At 42.2% G+C, this 16,292-nt stretch overlaps 1 protein-coding gene across 1 annotated transcript in view; it reads left to right on the top strand.

The window, feature by feature from the left end:
• The window catches only part of slc18a2 (solute carrier family 18 member 2), a gene marked incomplete at both ends in the record, with an annotated part of 53,865 nt that overhangs the window by 20,026 nt on the left and 17,547 nt on the right, over positions 1-16,292 (top strand). The window contains 7 exons of the mRNA XM_079248949.1: positions 4,074-4,132; positions 4,219-4,302; positions 5,907-5,999; positions 6,079-6,168; positions 6,267-6,310; positions 13,680-13,740; positions 15,249-15,344. Of these exons, the coding sequence (XP_079105075.1) occupies positions 4,074-4,132; positions 4,219-4,302; positions 5,907-5,999; positions 6,079-6,168; positions 6,267-6,310; positions 13,680-13,740; positions 15,249-15,344 (527 nt within the window). The remainder of the gene's footprint in view (positions 1-4,073; positions 4,133-4,218; positions 4,303-5,906; positions 6,000-6,078; positions 6,169-6,266; positions 6,311-13,679; positions 13,741-15,248; positions 15,345-16,292) is intronic.

Raw genomic sequence — 16,292 nt, 5'->3', positions numbered from 1 at the left:
TTGGTGTGGAGTTTTTGTGGTTTTGTGTTCTTTAGTTTTGGTTTCTTGTTCTGTTTAATAGATTTTCCTCCCTTTTGTATCCTCTTCTGCTTGCTACTTCCTGTTTGCTGGTTTCATGTTGCTCCTGTGCTCCACCTTGGTGGTGCCTTCTATGTGTAAACAGCAAACGCTGACTGTCCTAAGGCACTGTTCCAGGTGGAATAACACAACCCCCTCGCACCCTTGTGAATTGATTAACATTTTGTCTAATCATAGCAAACATCCTCGGTTGGATAAAGACAAACATTTGCATACTTAACTGCATTTCCTAATCCATAAAAACATTCATTCCTTCATTTTCTGAAACTGCTTAATCCGAATAAGGGTCGCGGGGAACTGGAGCCTATCCCAGCAGCCTTCGGCCGAGAGGCAGGGTACACCCTGGACAGGTTGCCAGTCCATCGCAGAGCCAACTCAGGCACAACCAACCACACATGCTCACACTTACTCCCCTATGGGTAATGTAGAGTAACCAATTAACCCAACATGCATGTCTTTGGACCAATCAGCAGACTGTGTTAAGACCTCTGTGTCACCGTCTGGATCACGCTATGAATAGTAAAGTTTAAAGTCTGAAGCACAACCAAGTCCATTATTTTCAATAAACCACATCAACGAAATAGTTTGTTAATATCTTTTCTATTAACTACTTTATCAATTATTATTATGACTCTCTTCTGCAACAAAACAAGCAGGTGATACTACTCATAAGTGTAGCCCAACTCTGCCAGACAATAGATAAAATGTGGTAAAACCAGAGCAAAAAACAGCTTTCTCGGTGTGTTAGTGTGAAGATAATAATAATACTTCTTCACTAAGAGCTGTATGTGTGAGGAGAATTTTAGATTCTGTTCAGGATTTAACAGGAAGCCGACGACGAGAAGATAAAACTGGAGACAAATGCGGTTCTCATCAGAGGTGATGATCATATCCTGATTCACCCTCATGTAAACATTTATTGTGATGCTGCAACAAATGTCAGAGAACAAGCAAAATAATTAGTCAAAAATGAACTGTTAACACGAAGCAGAAAGACAGCGAGCGGCACAGCAGCGTGAGAGGTTGCTTCTGTAGAAGCTTCCGGCTAGCCCAGGGTCAAAATGGTGCTTCAGATTTCCTTTTATGCTGAGAGAAGTCAAAACAGGATAACATTTATCTTCTTATCAGGGCCAATATCCAACCCAAATTGAACAGAAAGAGCTGTAACAGACTCGCTGTTGGAGTTACAGCGGAGGAAATCTAATGCAGCACATGGTAAACATGTCAGCTTGATGTTGTTTTGAGGGTTTAATGTCATGGGAGATACAACAGATTTAATCCAAGTGAATTAAGTGGAGCAGAATTCCTGATTATGTGTGTTCTGCATGTGCATCCGACTGGTGGTGCATGGATAACACCACACACGGTGAGTCACATTTCAGTCATGTGCACCAGAGCAATTGGTTTTGACATTAAATAAAAATCACCAAAATCCCAAGTTATCCAGGCAGAAAGACGGGAGCAGCCGTCAGTCATAACACGCACTCAGAGACTTTGTCTTACTCTGTATTTTAGCATGATCTCCCATGACGGCGTGAACTCATGATCGTCCGCTTTAAGGAGCAAAAATAGACATTTTTACTAAAAAATAAAGAAATCAACAAAAAACATCCACTAGAAAATAATGCTTATATTAATGAAGTCAACTCATCGGCTTTAAGCTCTTACAGCTTGTTGTAATGCTGTGTGGATGTAATCTGATTACTTGGTCGATCAGCAGTGGAACTCGTGGAGCATTTAGCTGCTAAAGACCAGTTCAGTCAGAATCGCTTTCATCATGAGAGGATTGTTACTGTCTGCGGTTGTGATAGTTTATATTTAGTGGTTTTCTGTGACCTCCCTGTTGGAACGTGGACCGCCTGAGGACAGAGACAGTCGCAGCAAAGGTCCCGCAGTGCAGAGCAGATGTGACACAGATGAAGTCAGGCAGCTTGAAAAGGAGGAGCTGGGCTGGAAGCGGCTGATGGAGAATAAAACCAGTTCAACGGAGATCTGCTAACTGGAGAGACAGAAAGGAAAAAGCTGGTTTCTATCTGGTCAACTTCCTGGTAACACTAATATCTAACCAGCCAATCACCTGCCAGCATTTAGTCAAACATGGTAAAGACGACTTGCTGGCGTTCAAACTGAGCATCATGATGAAGAAGCACAAAGATTTAAGTGACTTTGAACCATAGACTGGAAATAAAAAGATGGGCGGAGCCTCCGTGACGTCACCCGTAGGTTTCTGAAGAGCTGAATTGAAGCTCGGTGGGCGGTTCCTACCATCACCATCTTGGCAGGGGCATGCGTGTCGTCTCGCCTGGAAAATACAAATATGGGCAAAGAGGTGGAGCTGAGAGGGGGGCTGTGAGCGTCATGGTGGATGATTGACATCAAGCAAACTCTGAGCTTTCTGTAGCTAAGAGCTAACCGAGCTAACCCGGAGATAACAGGAGCTAACCAGCTAATGGAGGTAAGCGGGCTAAAGCTAAGTCATGTTGTTAACCGGCTAAAAACCGCGGTTGTTTTACGTTCTTCTGACTTGAAGTGGGAGATCGGGTACCTGTCAATCAAAAGGACCCGCCCCTAAATATGCCGAACTTCGAGATTAAATTATTTTTAAACGGGCAAGTTAGAAAAAAATTCACTCCCCCCGCAGTTGTCATGAAGGTAAACCTGACCTATTAAACCTAAAATGGATTTTTGAACCAGGCTGTAAACATGTTTATTTCTGCTTTAAACGTGTTTATTTCTGCTGTAAAGTTGGTCTTTTTAACATGGGAGTCTATGGGGATTTGCTCTGTTTTGCAGCCCCTAGTGGATGAAGGGGGGACTGCAGTTTTATGCACTTCTGCACAGGCCTCACCTTTAACCGCCGGAGGCTCCCTCCATCTTTCATACATGGTCTATGCTTTGAACGCAGTATGGTTGTTGGTCGGAGTGTTTACTGGGATTTTCACACACAACTATCTCCAGTGTTTCCAGAGAAGATCTGAAGAGGAGTAAATATCCAGTCAGCTGCAGCTGTCTGGACCAGAATGTCTAGTTGATGTCAGAGTTCAGAGGTCACAGGAGAAAGGACAGACTGGTTGGAGATGATAGGAAGTCCAGTAAGCGCTGGTTCCAACCATGATATGCAGAATCTGAACACGCCACACGTCCAACCTTGAAGCAGATGGTTCACACCAGAGGTGGTAATTCCTGGTCTAGAAAGTAAAAGTCCTGTCCGGCAGCTGCTCCGACCAGTCACCAAACCAGCTGAATTTAATGAGCAGAGTTTATTTACCAGGTAAACGAGCCTGTTAATGAAAACACCTGTTCTAAATGTACAGGTAGATCCAGAAACATGGCAGGACTTTTACTTTCTGGACCAGGAATTACCATCTCTGGTTCACACACACTCACCAGAACTGGACAAGGTGGAAAAACGTTGCTGGTCTGATGAGTCTCCAGTTCAGCTCCACATTCACATGGTAGTATCAGAATCTGCTGGAAACATCAAGACAACATGAATCCATCCTGCTGCTCTAACAGGCCGTGTCATCTGCATATTTAATCCATTTAAAATGATCCAGTTAATGTGCAAAAGGAGAAAAAAGCAACATTTTTTCATCCCTGAGGGAGAATTTAACATGATTGTGATTTAAAAAGATCCTTTCTGAATGTTTCAGTGATAAAATGTCTGAGATATTGTAGGGAAGAGGGAGGGTGTGACTGCGTTTATTTCTACCCAGTATTTAGTGTCTCAGATGGGCCGTCATATGTGCTGGAATTGATCACAGTCCTATCATTGTCTGTTAGTCACCTTCACTCCTCACAGAGGACAAAGCAAGGCAAGTGAAGCATGCCGAGCTTCTCCTGGCCGACTCTAATCAGCTACAAACTGTTAAGCAATTTCTACGATTCCCCTTAAAAGCCAAACTTCCTGCTTCATGTTGGATATTTGTGCAGAAATGTAAAAACATGAATGTTATTGTTATGAGGAGTGTGATGTGTGTTTTCTCTGCCTTCAGAATAGGATACCAGCTTCCCATATTCGCTGGCTTCTGCATCATGTTTATCTCCACCATCAGTAAGTCGCATCAGGTCTGCATTGATTCTGAGGAGTTCAGGATGATGGCCTGATGCTTGTTTCTCTGTCTTTGTGCTGCTGTGAAGTGTTCGCCTTCTCATCCAGCTACACGCTGCTGTTTCTGGCCAGATCGCTCCAAGGCGTGGGCTCCTCCTGCTCATCAGTGGCCGGTACGCTTTCCGTTTCTCTGGCGCGTACCGTGCACGTTCAGTCGCTCTGTTCAGCTTCTCGGTGTGTTTAGTATTTCCTCCAACGGAGGACTTTGTCTCACTGCAGTGGATTCATTTAAATCCAGAGGTGTCAATCATTTTAGTTAAGAGGTTACAGACAGCGCAGTTTGATCTGCAGCATAACATGTTTTATTCAGGAAAAAGAAGTAAAAGTACATTATTATGATGTTTACATTTAATAAACTTTAATTAATGAATTTTGACATGTCACACGGTAATAAATGGTAAATATCTCTCAAAGGTTTTGTTATTTCTTGTAAAAATAACAAAAAGGCCTTTTTTTTTCTTTTTTTTTAAAAAAAAGAAAACTTTCTTACCTTTTTTATCTTGGGACCCCTAATAAACCATAAGAACCCAGCATGGCTTTTATGATGCAGCTTCTGAGACATTTGGCATCACTTCATGGTACAAACTTTGCTGGAAATCCTGTAGAACACAATCGGATTTTTGTCTTCTGCTCCTTAATGGACACCAAACAGCGATATACATGACACTACATTATAAACATTTTCACTTTTACATGGTAATAAATGGTAAATATCCCTAAAAAAAATTGCATTGTTTTATTTTACATTTTATTAAAAGGATAAAAACAAAGACCTCATAATAAAAACAATTAACTTATCTCATCATTTAGTCATGGTTGGGTCTTTATGGGTTAAATTTAATTTCTAAATGTATTTTGATATATAGTATTGATATGTAACATAATTAATTTATGTATTTTATGGACTTATACATTACATTTATTTACTAAACATTTACGTCGTTTCACATTTCCATGTGTTACAGCTTACAGATGATGATTACAGATGATTACAATGTTGCTGCCGTCAGATTCACACGCATGTTCCCATGAGATGATTGTAAACTGCAAGTTACGTTAAACTGGGAGTAAAAAATGGCTTTATGAGATTAGGAAATGACTGAATTCTGCTTTTATTTACATTTTACAAAGTTTTTTCAGAGGTGGAGTTGTTGTCCTTCCTCATGTTAACGTTGCACCTGCATCCCACTTCTTCAACAGAAATAGAAAACACATTTTCTTCATGTACGTCTATTGTGCTTGTATTTTTACTTTTTTATTCCTAATTTAAACGTTAACTCGTTGCTTATTCTTATACATGCACAGTCTTTAGTTTACATTTTACTGCATGCTGTAATTTAATGGAGCATGAGACTAAAGAACATCTTAGATCTTTAAATGAGAAGAACGACTCGTACTTCTCTGCTGCTAATGCTAAAAGGACAGCAGGCTGAATGGAGCACATCTGGATTTTCAGCACCAGGGTGTGCACTCTTAATTAACTCATGTGATTAACGTCAGCAGGACAGGCACCACAAAGATCAGATCTTGCCGCAGGCTTTGTCTGACCATAACATGACTTCAGAGATAAGGACGCCGGCAACCACCGGAGTCTTCCTCAGACCAGCGTGAGCTTTGCTGCTCCATGTTTCAGACGACCCGGAAAACAAGTCGAATTTCGGCCTTTGTCTCATGTAGCTTTTCCTGCGTGTCTGATGTGTACTGTGTGTGTTTTTAGGCATGGGGATGCTTGCTAGTGTGTACACAGACGATGAAGAGAGAGGTCACGCCATCGGCATTGCTTTGGGGGGTCTGGCGTTAGGAGTGTTGGGTATGTAAGCTTCATCACTTTATTTATAGTAATGTTACACGTTTAAACCACAGTATTTATAGATAAGTGCCGTCCACAGTTGGACCCCCATTCGGCAGTGTGATGTACGACTTTGTTGGGAAAACGGCTCCTTTCATCATCCTGGCTTTCCTCGCTCTGTTTGATGGAGGTACTGTAGATTTTTCTCTCACCTAAACCAAACATTTACTGTAAAACAAGCTGCGACATCAGAAAGCTCACATTCAGTCCCTCTCTGTGTTGTGGCAGCTCTGCAGCTGTTTGTTCTTCAGCCCACCAAAGTGGAACCAGAGGTGAGTGTTTTTGCCGTAATCATCGCCTCACTGCTGAGAAATGACCTTTAAAGCCACACAGCGACGACTGTTCTCAGAATATTTATGAATGAAACTGAACAGAGATAGACTCAACGTGGTCTTCGTGCAAATAAAGGTCTGGATCCGGGGAAAAGATAAGTGGAACAAACAAGATGAGGAATTCCTCAGACTGAAACTGTGTTTGAGAACAATAAGGATGGATAAAACCAGTTCGTGTGACGTAGCGAAGAAAACCAACGGATTGGATCAAATCTTCTCTTTGTTTCAATCCTCCGTGAGCTGCATGAGGAGACAGTGGAGAGGAAAACCTTCATCAGAACCAGTAAAGACACAGTCTATGTACATGGAGAGTAAAGAGAGCAGAGAGGAGCCAAGGGCATCATGGGACGTCTCCCAGTGCATCATGGGATATCTCCCAGTGCATCATGGGACGTCTCCCAGGGCATCATGGGATGTCTCCCGGTGCATCATGGGACGTCTCCCGGTGCATCATGGGACGTCTCCCGGTGCATCATGGGACGTCTCCCGGTGCATCATGGGATGTATCCCAGTGCATCATGGGACGTCTCCCAGTGCATCATGGGACGTATCCCAGTGCATCATGGGACGTCTCCCGGTGCATCATGGGATGTATCCCAGTGCATCATGGGACGTCTCCCAGTGCATCATGGGACGTATCCCAGTGCATCATGGGATGTCTCCCAGCAGCCTCGGCCTACAGCAGCAGGACTAAAGGGATGGATCAGGATCACCAAGCCAGACCTGAAGAAGATTTATCAGGAAGGAAAGTTTGGAGATGATGTGAAGGAAGAGAGGAGGTCTGGTTCCTGTAGCCGGACTGGGATCTGGTTCCTGTAGCCGGACCGGGATCTGGTTCCTGTAGCCGGACCGGGATCTGGTTCCTGAAGGACCGGGATCTGGTTCCTGAAGCCATGGGGTGGAGGTGGAGTTATGTTATTATGAATAATGGAGAGTGAGATGGTAGGACCCTTCATGGTGGTCTCTGACAAACCGGTCCAGTTTTAATGGACCATTTCCCACCATAGTTCTGCAGGAGCATCCACAGAATGAAGCGCTATGAAGGAGCTCTAACTTATGGTATCATGTCCTGTTTTACACTAAAATACTATTTATTCTACCTGAAAAAGTACACTGTAAAAAAAGAAAAAGTTGGATGAACTTAAAATTTCAAGGCGACAAACTTCGATAAGATTTTAAGTTAAACAGCTAAACTAAATATTTTAAGTTTTGCTTTTGAGTTTGCTCAACTTTACAACTCAATTGTAAGTTCCACTAAATTATAATTTTATATTGTAATAACTTTTCATCTTTACTTCTGGTAACTTAAAAATCTACATGGTTCTAACGTTTAATCCTTACTTGCTCTAACTCTTTCATAAGTTGTAATAATGTATCATTTTACACTGTAATAACTTAAATTCTTTCACAAAATCCACTTGAATTTGATTAAGTTAGTATAGCAGAATAATATAAGAGTAATTTAAAATTGCACATTGCTAATGTAACATAACTTCATAATTTAATTTCAGTCACTTCTAATCAAATGCATAAATAATTACAGATGCAACATACATCCTCAAAACCTTAGTTTTATTTAATCTAGCAGCATTGAATCAAATAAAAAGACAAATAAAAAAAACAGCTTGTGCTTTTATCAATATAAGAAAAATGAAAGACAACTTGTGCTCATAAAAAAAGAACAGCTGGACAGTCCTGTGCAAGCTTGAAAGATATGATTTCAAAGCACTGATGGTTCTGAAAGTGCAGCAGTCTCAGTGTTTGCAAAGCCCTGTTAAACTTCTGTGATGAGGCCGATAGTGTTTCAGCTGAACAGCTTCCATGGCGTTGGTAAACTTGTAGAACTTGAACTGCATTCATTTCAATCTGAAAAACAAAGATGACAATTTGCTGGGAATTAGTAAGGCAGGCACATTCAATGTTTTTATTTTTAATAAATTTAGCTGCAGTAAACATTAATTAAAAATAACATTTATTATTTAAGGTTATCAACCTATATCTATACGTAAACCCAACGCCTACATCAGTTTAGGTTAAGAAAGTCAGCAGTCAGTATAAAACGGGGCAGTCAATTCAATGTATTTCAATGTTTTTAAACAGAAGGACAATATATCCAGGCCTGGGAGCCCACAGTGGGTCATAGTACAAATATTTAAACCTTTTTTTAATCAAAAGCAATGTAGTAAATTCGGGGCAGGCCTATATTTTGATCAACCCAATATTTTAAATATGTAGATTGACCTTTCCTACCATGACACTTTAATAATTTTATCAACTCTGACATGAATTACATCTTATCAATATGTAAATAGTAGTAGCATGAAGTGTTTTATTGAACTCGCCATGATGTAAATGTTACTACAAAAAAGTGTTACACAAACTGCTCCATGTTGTCCTGATACTTAGTACATGAAATATCAGCTAAGGTGTTAGCATTAAAACCCTAATGGCTTCTCCTTTAGCTGCAGCAAGTAGGCGAGCATGAATTAACTGAATACTAACCAGTAGAGGATAACGTGCCTTGTCCTGTTTGAACGGTACTAACCAGCAGAAGATAACGCGTCTTGTCCTGTTTGAACGGTACTAACCAGCAGAAGATAACGCGTCTTGTCCTGTTTGAACGGTACTAACCAGTAGAAGATAACGCGTCTTGTCCTGTTTGAACGGTACTAACCAGCAGAAGATAACGCGTCTTGTCCTGTTTGAACGGTACTAACCAGCAGAAGAGTCTTGTCCTGTTTGAACGGTACTAACCAGCAGAAGATAACGCGTCTTGTCCTGTTTGAACGGTACTAACCAGTAGAAGATAACGCGTCTTGTCCTGTTTGAACGGTACTAACCAGCAGAAGATAACGCGTCTTGTCCTGTTTGAACGGTACTAACCAGCAGAAGAGTCTTGTCCTGTTTGAACGGTACTAACCAGCAGAAGATAACGCGTCTTGTCCTGTTTGAACGGTACTAACCAGCAGAAGATAACGCGTCTTGTCCTGTTTGAACGGTACTAACCAGTAGAAGATAACGCGTCTTGTCCTGTTTGAACGGTACTAACCAGCAGAAGATAACGCGTCTTGTCCTGTTTGAACGGTACTAACCAGCAGAAGATAACGCGTCTTGTCCCCTTTTGAACGGTACTAACCAGTAGAAGATAACGCGTCTTGTCCTGTTTGAACGGTACTAACCAGCAGAAGATAACGCGTCTTGTCCTGTTTGAACGGTACTAACCAGCAGAAGATAACGCGTCTTGTCCCCTTTTGAACGGTACTAACCAGCAGAAGATAACGCGTCTTGTCCTGTTTGAACAGTACTAACCAGCAGAAGATAACGCGTCTTGTCCTGTTTGAACGGTACTAACCAGCAGAAGATAACGCGTCTTGTCCTGTTTGAACGGTACTAACCAGCAGAAGATAACGCGTCTTGTCCTGTTTGAACGGTGCTAACCAGTAGAAAATAACGCGTCTTGTCCTGTTTGAACGGTACTAACCAGCAGAAGATAACGCGTCTTGTCCTGTTTGAACGGTACTAACCAGCAGAAGATAACGCGTCTTGTCCTGTTTGAACGGTACTAACCAGCAGAAGATAACGCGTCTTGTCCTGTTTGAACGGTACTAACCAGTAGAAGATAACGCGTCTTGTCCTGTTTGAACGGTACTAACCAGCAGAAGATAACTCGTCTTGTCCTGTTTGAACGGTACTAACCAGCAGAAGATAACGCGTCTTGTCCTGTTTGAACGGTACTAACCAGCAGAAGATAACACGCGTCTTGTCCTGTTTGAACGGTACTAACCAGTAGAAGATAACACGCGTCTTGTCCTGTTTGAACGGTACTAACCAGTAGAAGATAACGCGTCTTGTCCTGTTTGAACGGTACTAACCAGCAGAAGATAACGCGTCTTGTCCTGTTTGAACGGTACTAACCAGTAGAAGATAACGCGTCTTGTCCTGTTTGAACGGTACTAACCAGCAGAAGATAACGCGTCTTGTCCCGTTTGAACGGTACTAACCAGCAGAAGATAACGCGTCTTGTCCTGTTTGAACGGTACTAACCAGCAGAAGATAACGCGTCTTGTCCTGTTTGAACGGTACTAACCAGTAGAAGATAACGCGTCTTGTCCTGTTTGAACGGTACTAACCAGCAGAAGATAACGCGTCTTGTCCTGTTTGAACGGTACTAACCAGCAGAAGATAACGCGTCTTTTCCTGTTTGAACGGTACTAACCAGCAGAAGATAGATAGCGCGTCTTGTCCTGTTTGAACGGTACTAACCAGCAGAAGATAACGCGTCTTGTCCTGTTTGAACGGTACTAACCAGTAGAAGATAACGCGTCTTGTCCTGTTTGAACGGTACTAACCAGCAGAAGATAACGCGTCTTGTCCTGTTAGAACGGTACTAACCAGCAGAAGATAACGCGTCTTGTCCTGTTTGAACGGTACTAACCAGCAGAAGATAACGCGTCTTTTCCTGTTTGAACGGTACTAACCAGCAGAAGATAGATAGCGCGTCTTGTCCTGTTTGAACGGTACTAACCAGCAGAAGATAACACATCTTGTCCTATTTTAGCGGTACTAACCAGTAGACGATAACACGCCTTGTCCTGTTTGAACTGTACTAACCAGCAGAAGATAACACGCCTTGTCCTGTTTGAACGGTACTAACCAGTAGAAGATAACACACCTTGTCCTGTTTGAACGGTACTAACCAGCAGAAGGTAACACGCCTTGTCCTGTTTGAACGGTACTAACCAGTAGAAGATAACGCGTCTTGTCCTGTTAGAACGGTACTAACCAGCAGAAGATAACGCGTCTTGTCCTGTTTGAACGGCACTAACCAGCAGAAGATAACGCGTCTTGTCCTGTTTGAACGGTACTAACCAGCAGAAGATAATGCGTCTTGTCCTGTTTGAACGGTACTAACCAGTAGAAGATAACGCGTCTTGTCCTGTTTGAACGGTACTAACCAGCAGAAGATAACGCGTCTTGTCCTGTTTGAACGGCACTAACCAGCAGAAGATAACGCGTCTTGTCCTGTTTGAACGGTACTAACCAGCAGAAGATAACGCGTCTTGTCCTGTTTGAACGGTACTAACCAGTAGAAGATAACGCGTCTTGTTCTGTTTGAACGGTACTAACCAGTAGAAGATAACGCGTCTTGTCCTGTTTGAACGGTACTAACCAGCAGAAGATAACGCGTCTTGTCCTGTTAGAATGGTACTAACCAGCAGAAGATAACGCGTCTTGTCCCCTTTTGAACGGTACTAACCAGCAGAAGATAACGCGTCTTGTCCTGTTTGAACGGTACTAACCAGCAGAAGATAGATAACGCGTCTTGTCCTGTTTGAACGGTACTAACCAGCAGAAGATAACACATCTTGTCCTGTTTGAACGGTACTAACCAGTAGAAGATAACGCGTCTTGTCCTATTTGAACGGTACTAACAAGCAGAAGATAACACGTCTTGTCCTGTTTGAACGGTACTAACCAGCAGAAGATAACACGTCTTGTCCTGTTTGAACGGTACTAACCAGCAGAAGATAACGCGTCTTGTCCTGTTTGAACGGTACTAACAAGCAGAAGATAACACGTCTTGTCCTGTTTGAACGGTACTAACCAGCAGAAGATAACACGTCTTGTCCTGTTTGAACGGTACTAACCAGCAGAAGATAACACGTCTTGTCCTGTTTGAACGGTACTAACCAGCAGAAGATAACACGCCTTGTCCTGTTTGAACGGTACTAACCAGCAGAAGATAACGCGTCTTGTCCTGTTTGAACTGTACTAACCAGTAGAAGATAACGCGTCTTGTCCTGTTTGAACGGTACTAACCAGTAGAAGATAACGCGTCTTGTCCTGTTTGAACGGTACTAACCAGCAGAAGATAACGCGTCTTGTCCTTTTTGAACGGTACTAACCAGCAGAAGATAGATAACGCGTCTTGTCCTGTTTGAACGGTACTAACCAGCAGAAGATCACCCAACTTGTCCTGTTTGAGCGGTACTAACCAGTAGAAGATAACACGCCTTGTCCTGTTTGAACGGTACTAACCAGCAGAAGATAACACGCCTTGTCCTGTTTGAACGGTACTAACCAGTAGAAGATAACACGCCTTGTCCTGTTTGAACGGTACTAACCAGCAGAAGATAACGAGCCTTGTCCTGTTTGAACGGTACTAACCAGCAGAAGATAACGCGTCTTGTCCTGTTTGAACGGTACTAACCAGCAGAAGATAACGCGTCTTGTCCTGTTTGAACGGTACTAACCAGCAGAAGATAATGCGTCTTGTCCTGTTTGAACGGTACTAACCAGCAGAAGATAACGCGTCTTGACCTGTTTGAACGGTACTAACCAGCAGAAGATAACGCGTCTTGACCTGTTTGAACGGTACTAACCAGCAGAAGATAACACGTCTTGTCCTGTTTGAACGGTACTAACCAGCAGAAGATCACCCAACTTGTCCTGTTTGAGCGGTACTAACCAGTAGAAGATAACACGCCTTGTCCTGTTTGAACGGTACTAACCAGCAGAAGATAGATAACGCGTCTTGTCCTGTTTGAACGGTACTAACCAGTAGAAGATAACGCGTCTTGTCCTGTTTGAACGGTACTAACCAGCAGAAGATAACGCGTCTTGTCCTGTTTGAACGGTACTAACCAGCAGAAGATAGATAACGCGTCTTGTCCTGTTTGAACAGGATCAGACCAGATAAGCTAGCTGCTTACTCACGCAGCAGTTCTGCTAATGAAAAGCTGTTTTTGTTTAAATGTTGAAAGTGTGTAGGTTGCCTCCTCCATAAATCTACAACATACTTCACAACACTAGTCAACACTTCCCATACCATTTTAACTTAATTTAAATAAAAACTTACCTGTGTGGAGTCCAGCTCGAGGCAGCACAGACAAGTGAGACTTCAAGTGAAAATTGCAAACTCAAAAAGTTTATTTTACAGCAAAGAAATTAAAGTTAGCAGAACTGTTGTCCCTTGTATTGAACTCCAACTTAAAGTTATCATTTTTAACAACTCCCCTAATGGTTTTGGGGCAAACAACTTGCTTGTTTTGTTGTGATTACTAACATTATTGCTTTAAATGCCATTCATACATATTTTCAAGTTTTACCTACTTAAATGACTGTTTCAGGCCAAACAATACAAGTTGGATTTTTTGCAGTGTATTTTTGGGAGGTAATATGAACTTTTTTATTCCTTTCCTAGAAGCAGATCTTCCACAGCTCTCCTGACAAGTTGATTTTTATTTATTAGTATAAAATGAACATAATGTGTTTTTCGTAGAGTAAATGTGTCCTCTCTTCCACACAGAGCCAGAAGGGGACCCCTCTGCTGACCCTCATGAAGGATCCCTACATCCTCATCGCAGCCGGTAAGGCAGGAAATGAGCCGACTCCGGTGGGGCATCTGTCACATATCGCCTTTGCAACATCTAATTCTGGTCAGCAGGCAGCTGATTGGCTTTCAGAGCAACACTGAATCCTGCCAGCTTCAGACATTCTCTGCTGGCTGCGCTGTGTGTGTGTGTGTGTGTGTGTGTGTGTGTGTGTGTGAGACCAGCATCTGGATGTGACCAACACTGTAGAAATGGTGACAGACTGGAGATGATGGGGCAGGAGGCGGAGACTGTTGAGGCTTGTAAGTACCTGTGAGTGGTCTTCGACAGCAGACTGGAAATCCAACACCGATGCTGGGTACTAGGAGGGGATGAGCATGATCTACTTCCAGACACGGTTCAGATCCTTTAACATCTGCAGCAAAGTGCTTGAGATCTTTTACCAGTCTGTCGTCTCCAGCTGTGTGTTGGTGAAGCAGCATCATCAGCATACTGGACACACTGGACACAAGAAGGATACTCTGTCTAGCATGGCCAGATGTCACGCTTTGTGCAGGATAGTCCCGCATTTCTATGACTTTTCACACGTCCCACAAAACAGGGCGCTTTCCTACGTTGTTATGACCAGTCTTTTTTTTTTTTTTTACTAATGTAAAAAAAGCAAAACAAAACTGGCTTTTACTAATTGTGTGTGGCAAAATATTTGACGGTTGTCACATCACACCGCCTGCTGATTTGAGTTACACTCATGTCAATCAAACTAGGAGGCGGGACTTAATGCACATCTAGGACGCAACCACTAACAAAAATAAATAAATACACTGATTGATCATGGAGGACATGGAGACGACTGCAGCAAATAAGAAAAGAAAGTTTTGTTACAACAAAGACTGGGAAAGCAAATATTCCTGGGTTAGACAAAGTAATTTTTACGTGTCACACCGCGGGGAAAATGAAGTGAAATGGCACAAAAATCACAAAGAACGCGCTACTCAGAGGGAGGCTTTGTAATAATAGATTTGTTATGTTTGGATAGTTATTTTATTACCAAAGAGCAGAATTGAAAGTTTATATTTTTAAAACTTTTTCATGGCAGAGTGGGATCTCATGTTGTCCCACATTTGGTGAGAGAAGACCTGGTCACCCTAGCTCCGTCATCAGGTGCAAACTGGACAGTTTTGGAACTGTGATGGGGAAGAGGTGTCTGAGCCAACTGGTTTCCATCATGGATAACTTAGTTTATGCAGACGTGAGTTAAAAAGTTCCAGAAGATCTAGATCCAGAAATCAGTGCATGAGCTCCTGGTGGTCCTGAGAGGTTTGGGCTTGAACAAACCTTTCTGGCTTTGATACTGCATCTGTATGTGTGGAAGCCTTTTCCACATCATTACCAAGTCAAGTGGGCCACAGAGAGAGCAGGCTGTGTTTGTATGTGTGCTTATGAGCAGGCTGTTTGGAGGCTGGAAGAATAACACACGAGGACCACAGAACAAAAACAGGACATAATTGACACTGTAAGCACTTATCTTTAATCTTCATCCCCAGGTGCCATTTGTTTTGGAAATATGGCCATTGCCATGATGGAGCCGACGCTGCCGATCTGGATGATGGAGACCATGTGTGTCAGGAAATGGCAGCTAGGTATTTACAAAACCCTGCACAGCACAAACACATGTAAACACACATGCAGAGTGGAAGTCCTGCATGAACACATGCATGACCAGCAGCAGTAACACATCTATAACTGAAGTCATATGTTAAATATATATATATATATATATAAATTGTATATATTTATGCACCTGCAGTTATGTGAAGAATTGCTAGAGGTTACAGTTGCCTAAAACTGAAAGTAAAGTACATTTCCGAACAATGAAATAGGCCTTTTTCAGAGACGAGAGATGGAATAACATCTTAAAGCTGTTTTGTAGAAATGGAGGTTGATGAAGCCTTGAAAGTTGGTGCAACTCTTTCCTCCTGTAACGTCCAACCCTTCTATGTGTAGAAAGCAGTGTTGCACATGTTGTGCTGCAGCAGCATCTGGAGTATTATAATAGCAGTGCAGAAAGACGTGTGATGTTTTTAAAATGGCAAGAAAAAGGTATTAAGGAAAAAGAGCCAGACCATCACAACACTTAAAAGTGGAGGTCTTTTCTGCTGAAAGGTTGTTAAGAAAGTCCTAGTGTCAATCCTTTCACCATTACAAGGATCAGAAACTGGAGGAAAGTGACATAAAGCAGTCTGGTAAATCTGCAGTGATCTGCCAGATGAAAATCACAAGAGAATCAGAATACAAGTTTCTGAGAGTCAACAGCACCGTAAAAATACAGTCTAACTGGTTATGGTGGTGATTTTGTGGCATGAGCCTGCAAAATGATCCTGCAGTATTTTCCTGTTGGTGTTCATTGGTCATACTCTCACACAGTCATGAGGGAAGAAACAAGTGCTGACCATTTTCACACTACATCTCACATCTGGCCCCTCTAATAACCCTCTACCCCCCAGAAGGAATAGATGACGACACATAAAAAATACACATGAAATTAAATTAGTTTTGTTGGGATCCTCAGCTTTTGTTTTTATTGAAGT

This window comes from Telmatherina bonti (assembly GCF_933228915.1).
Source record: "Telmatherina bonti genome assembly, chromosome: 11".
Lineage (NCBI taxonomy): Eukaryota > Metazoa > Chordata > Actinopteri > Atheriniformes > Telmatherinidae > Telmatherina > Telmatherina bonti.
Note: the sequence above shows the minus strand (reverse complement) of the source record. Positions and strands in the feature narration are given on the sequence as shown.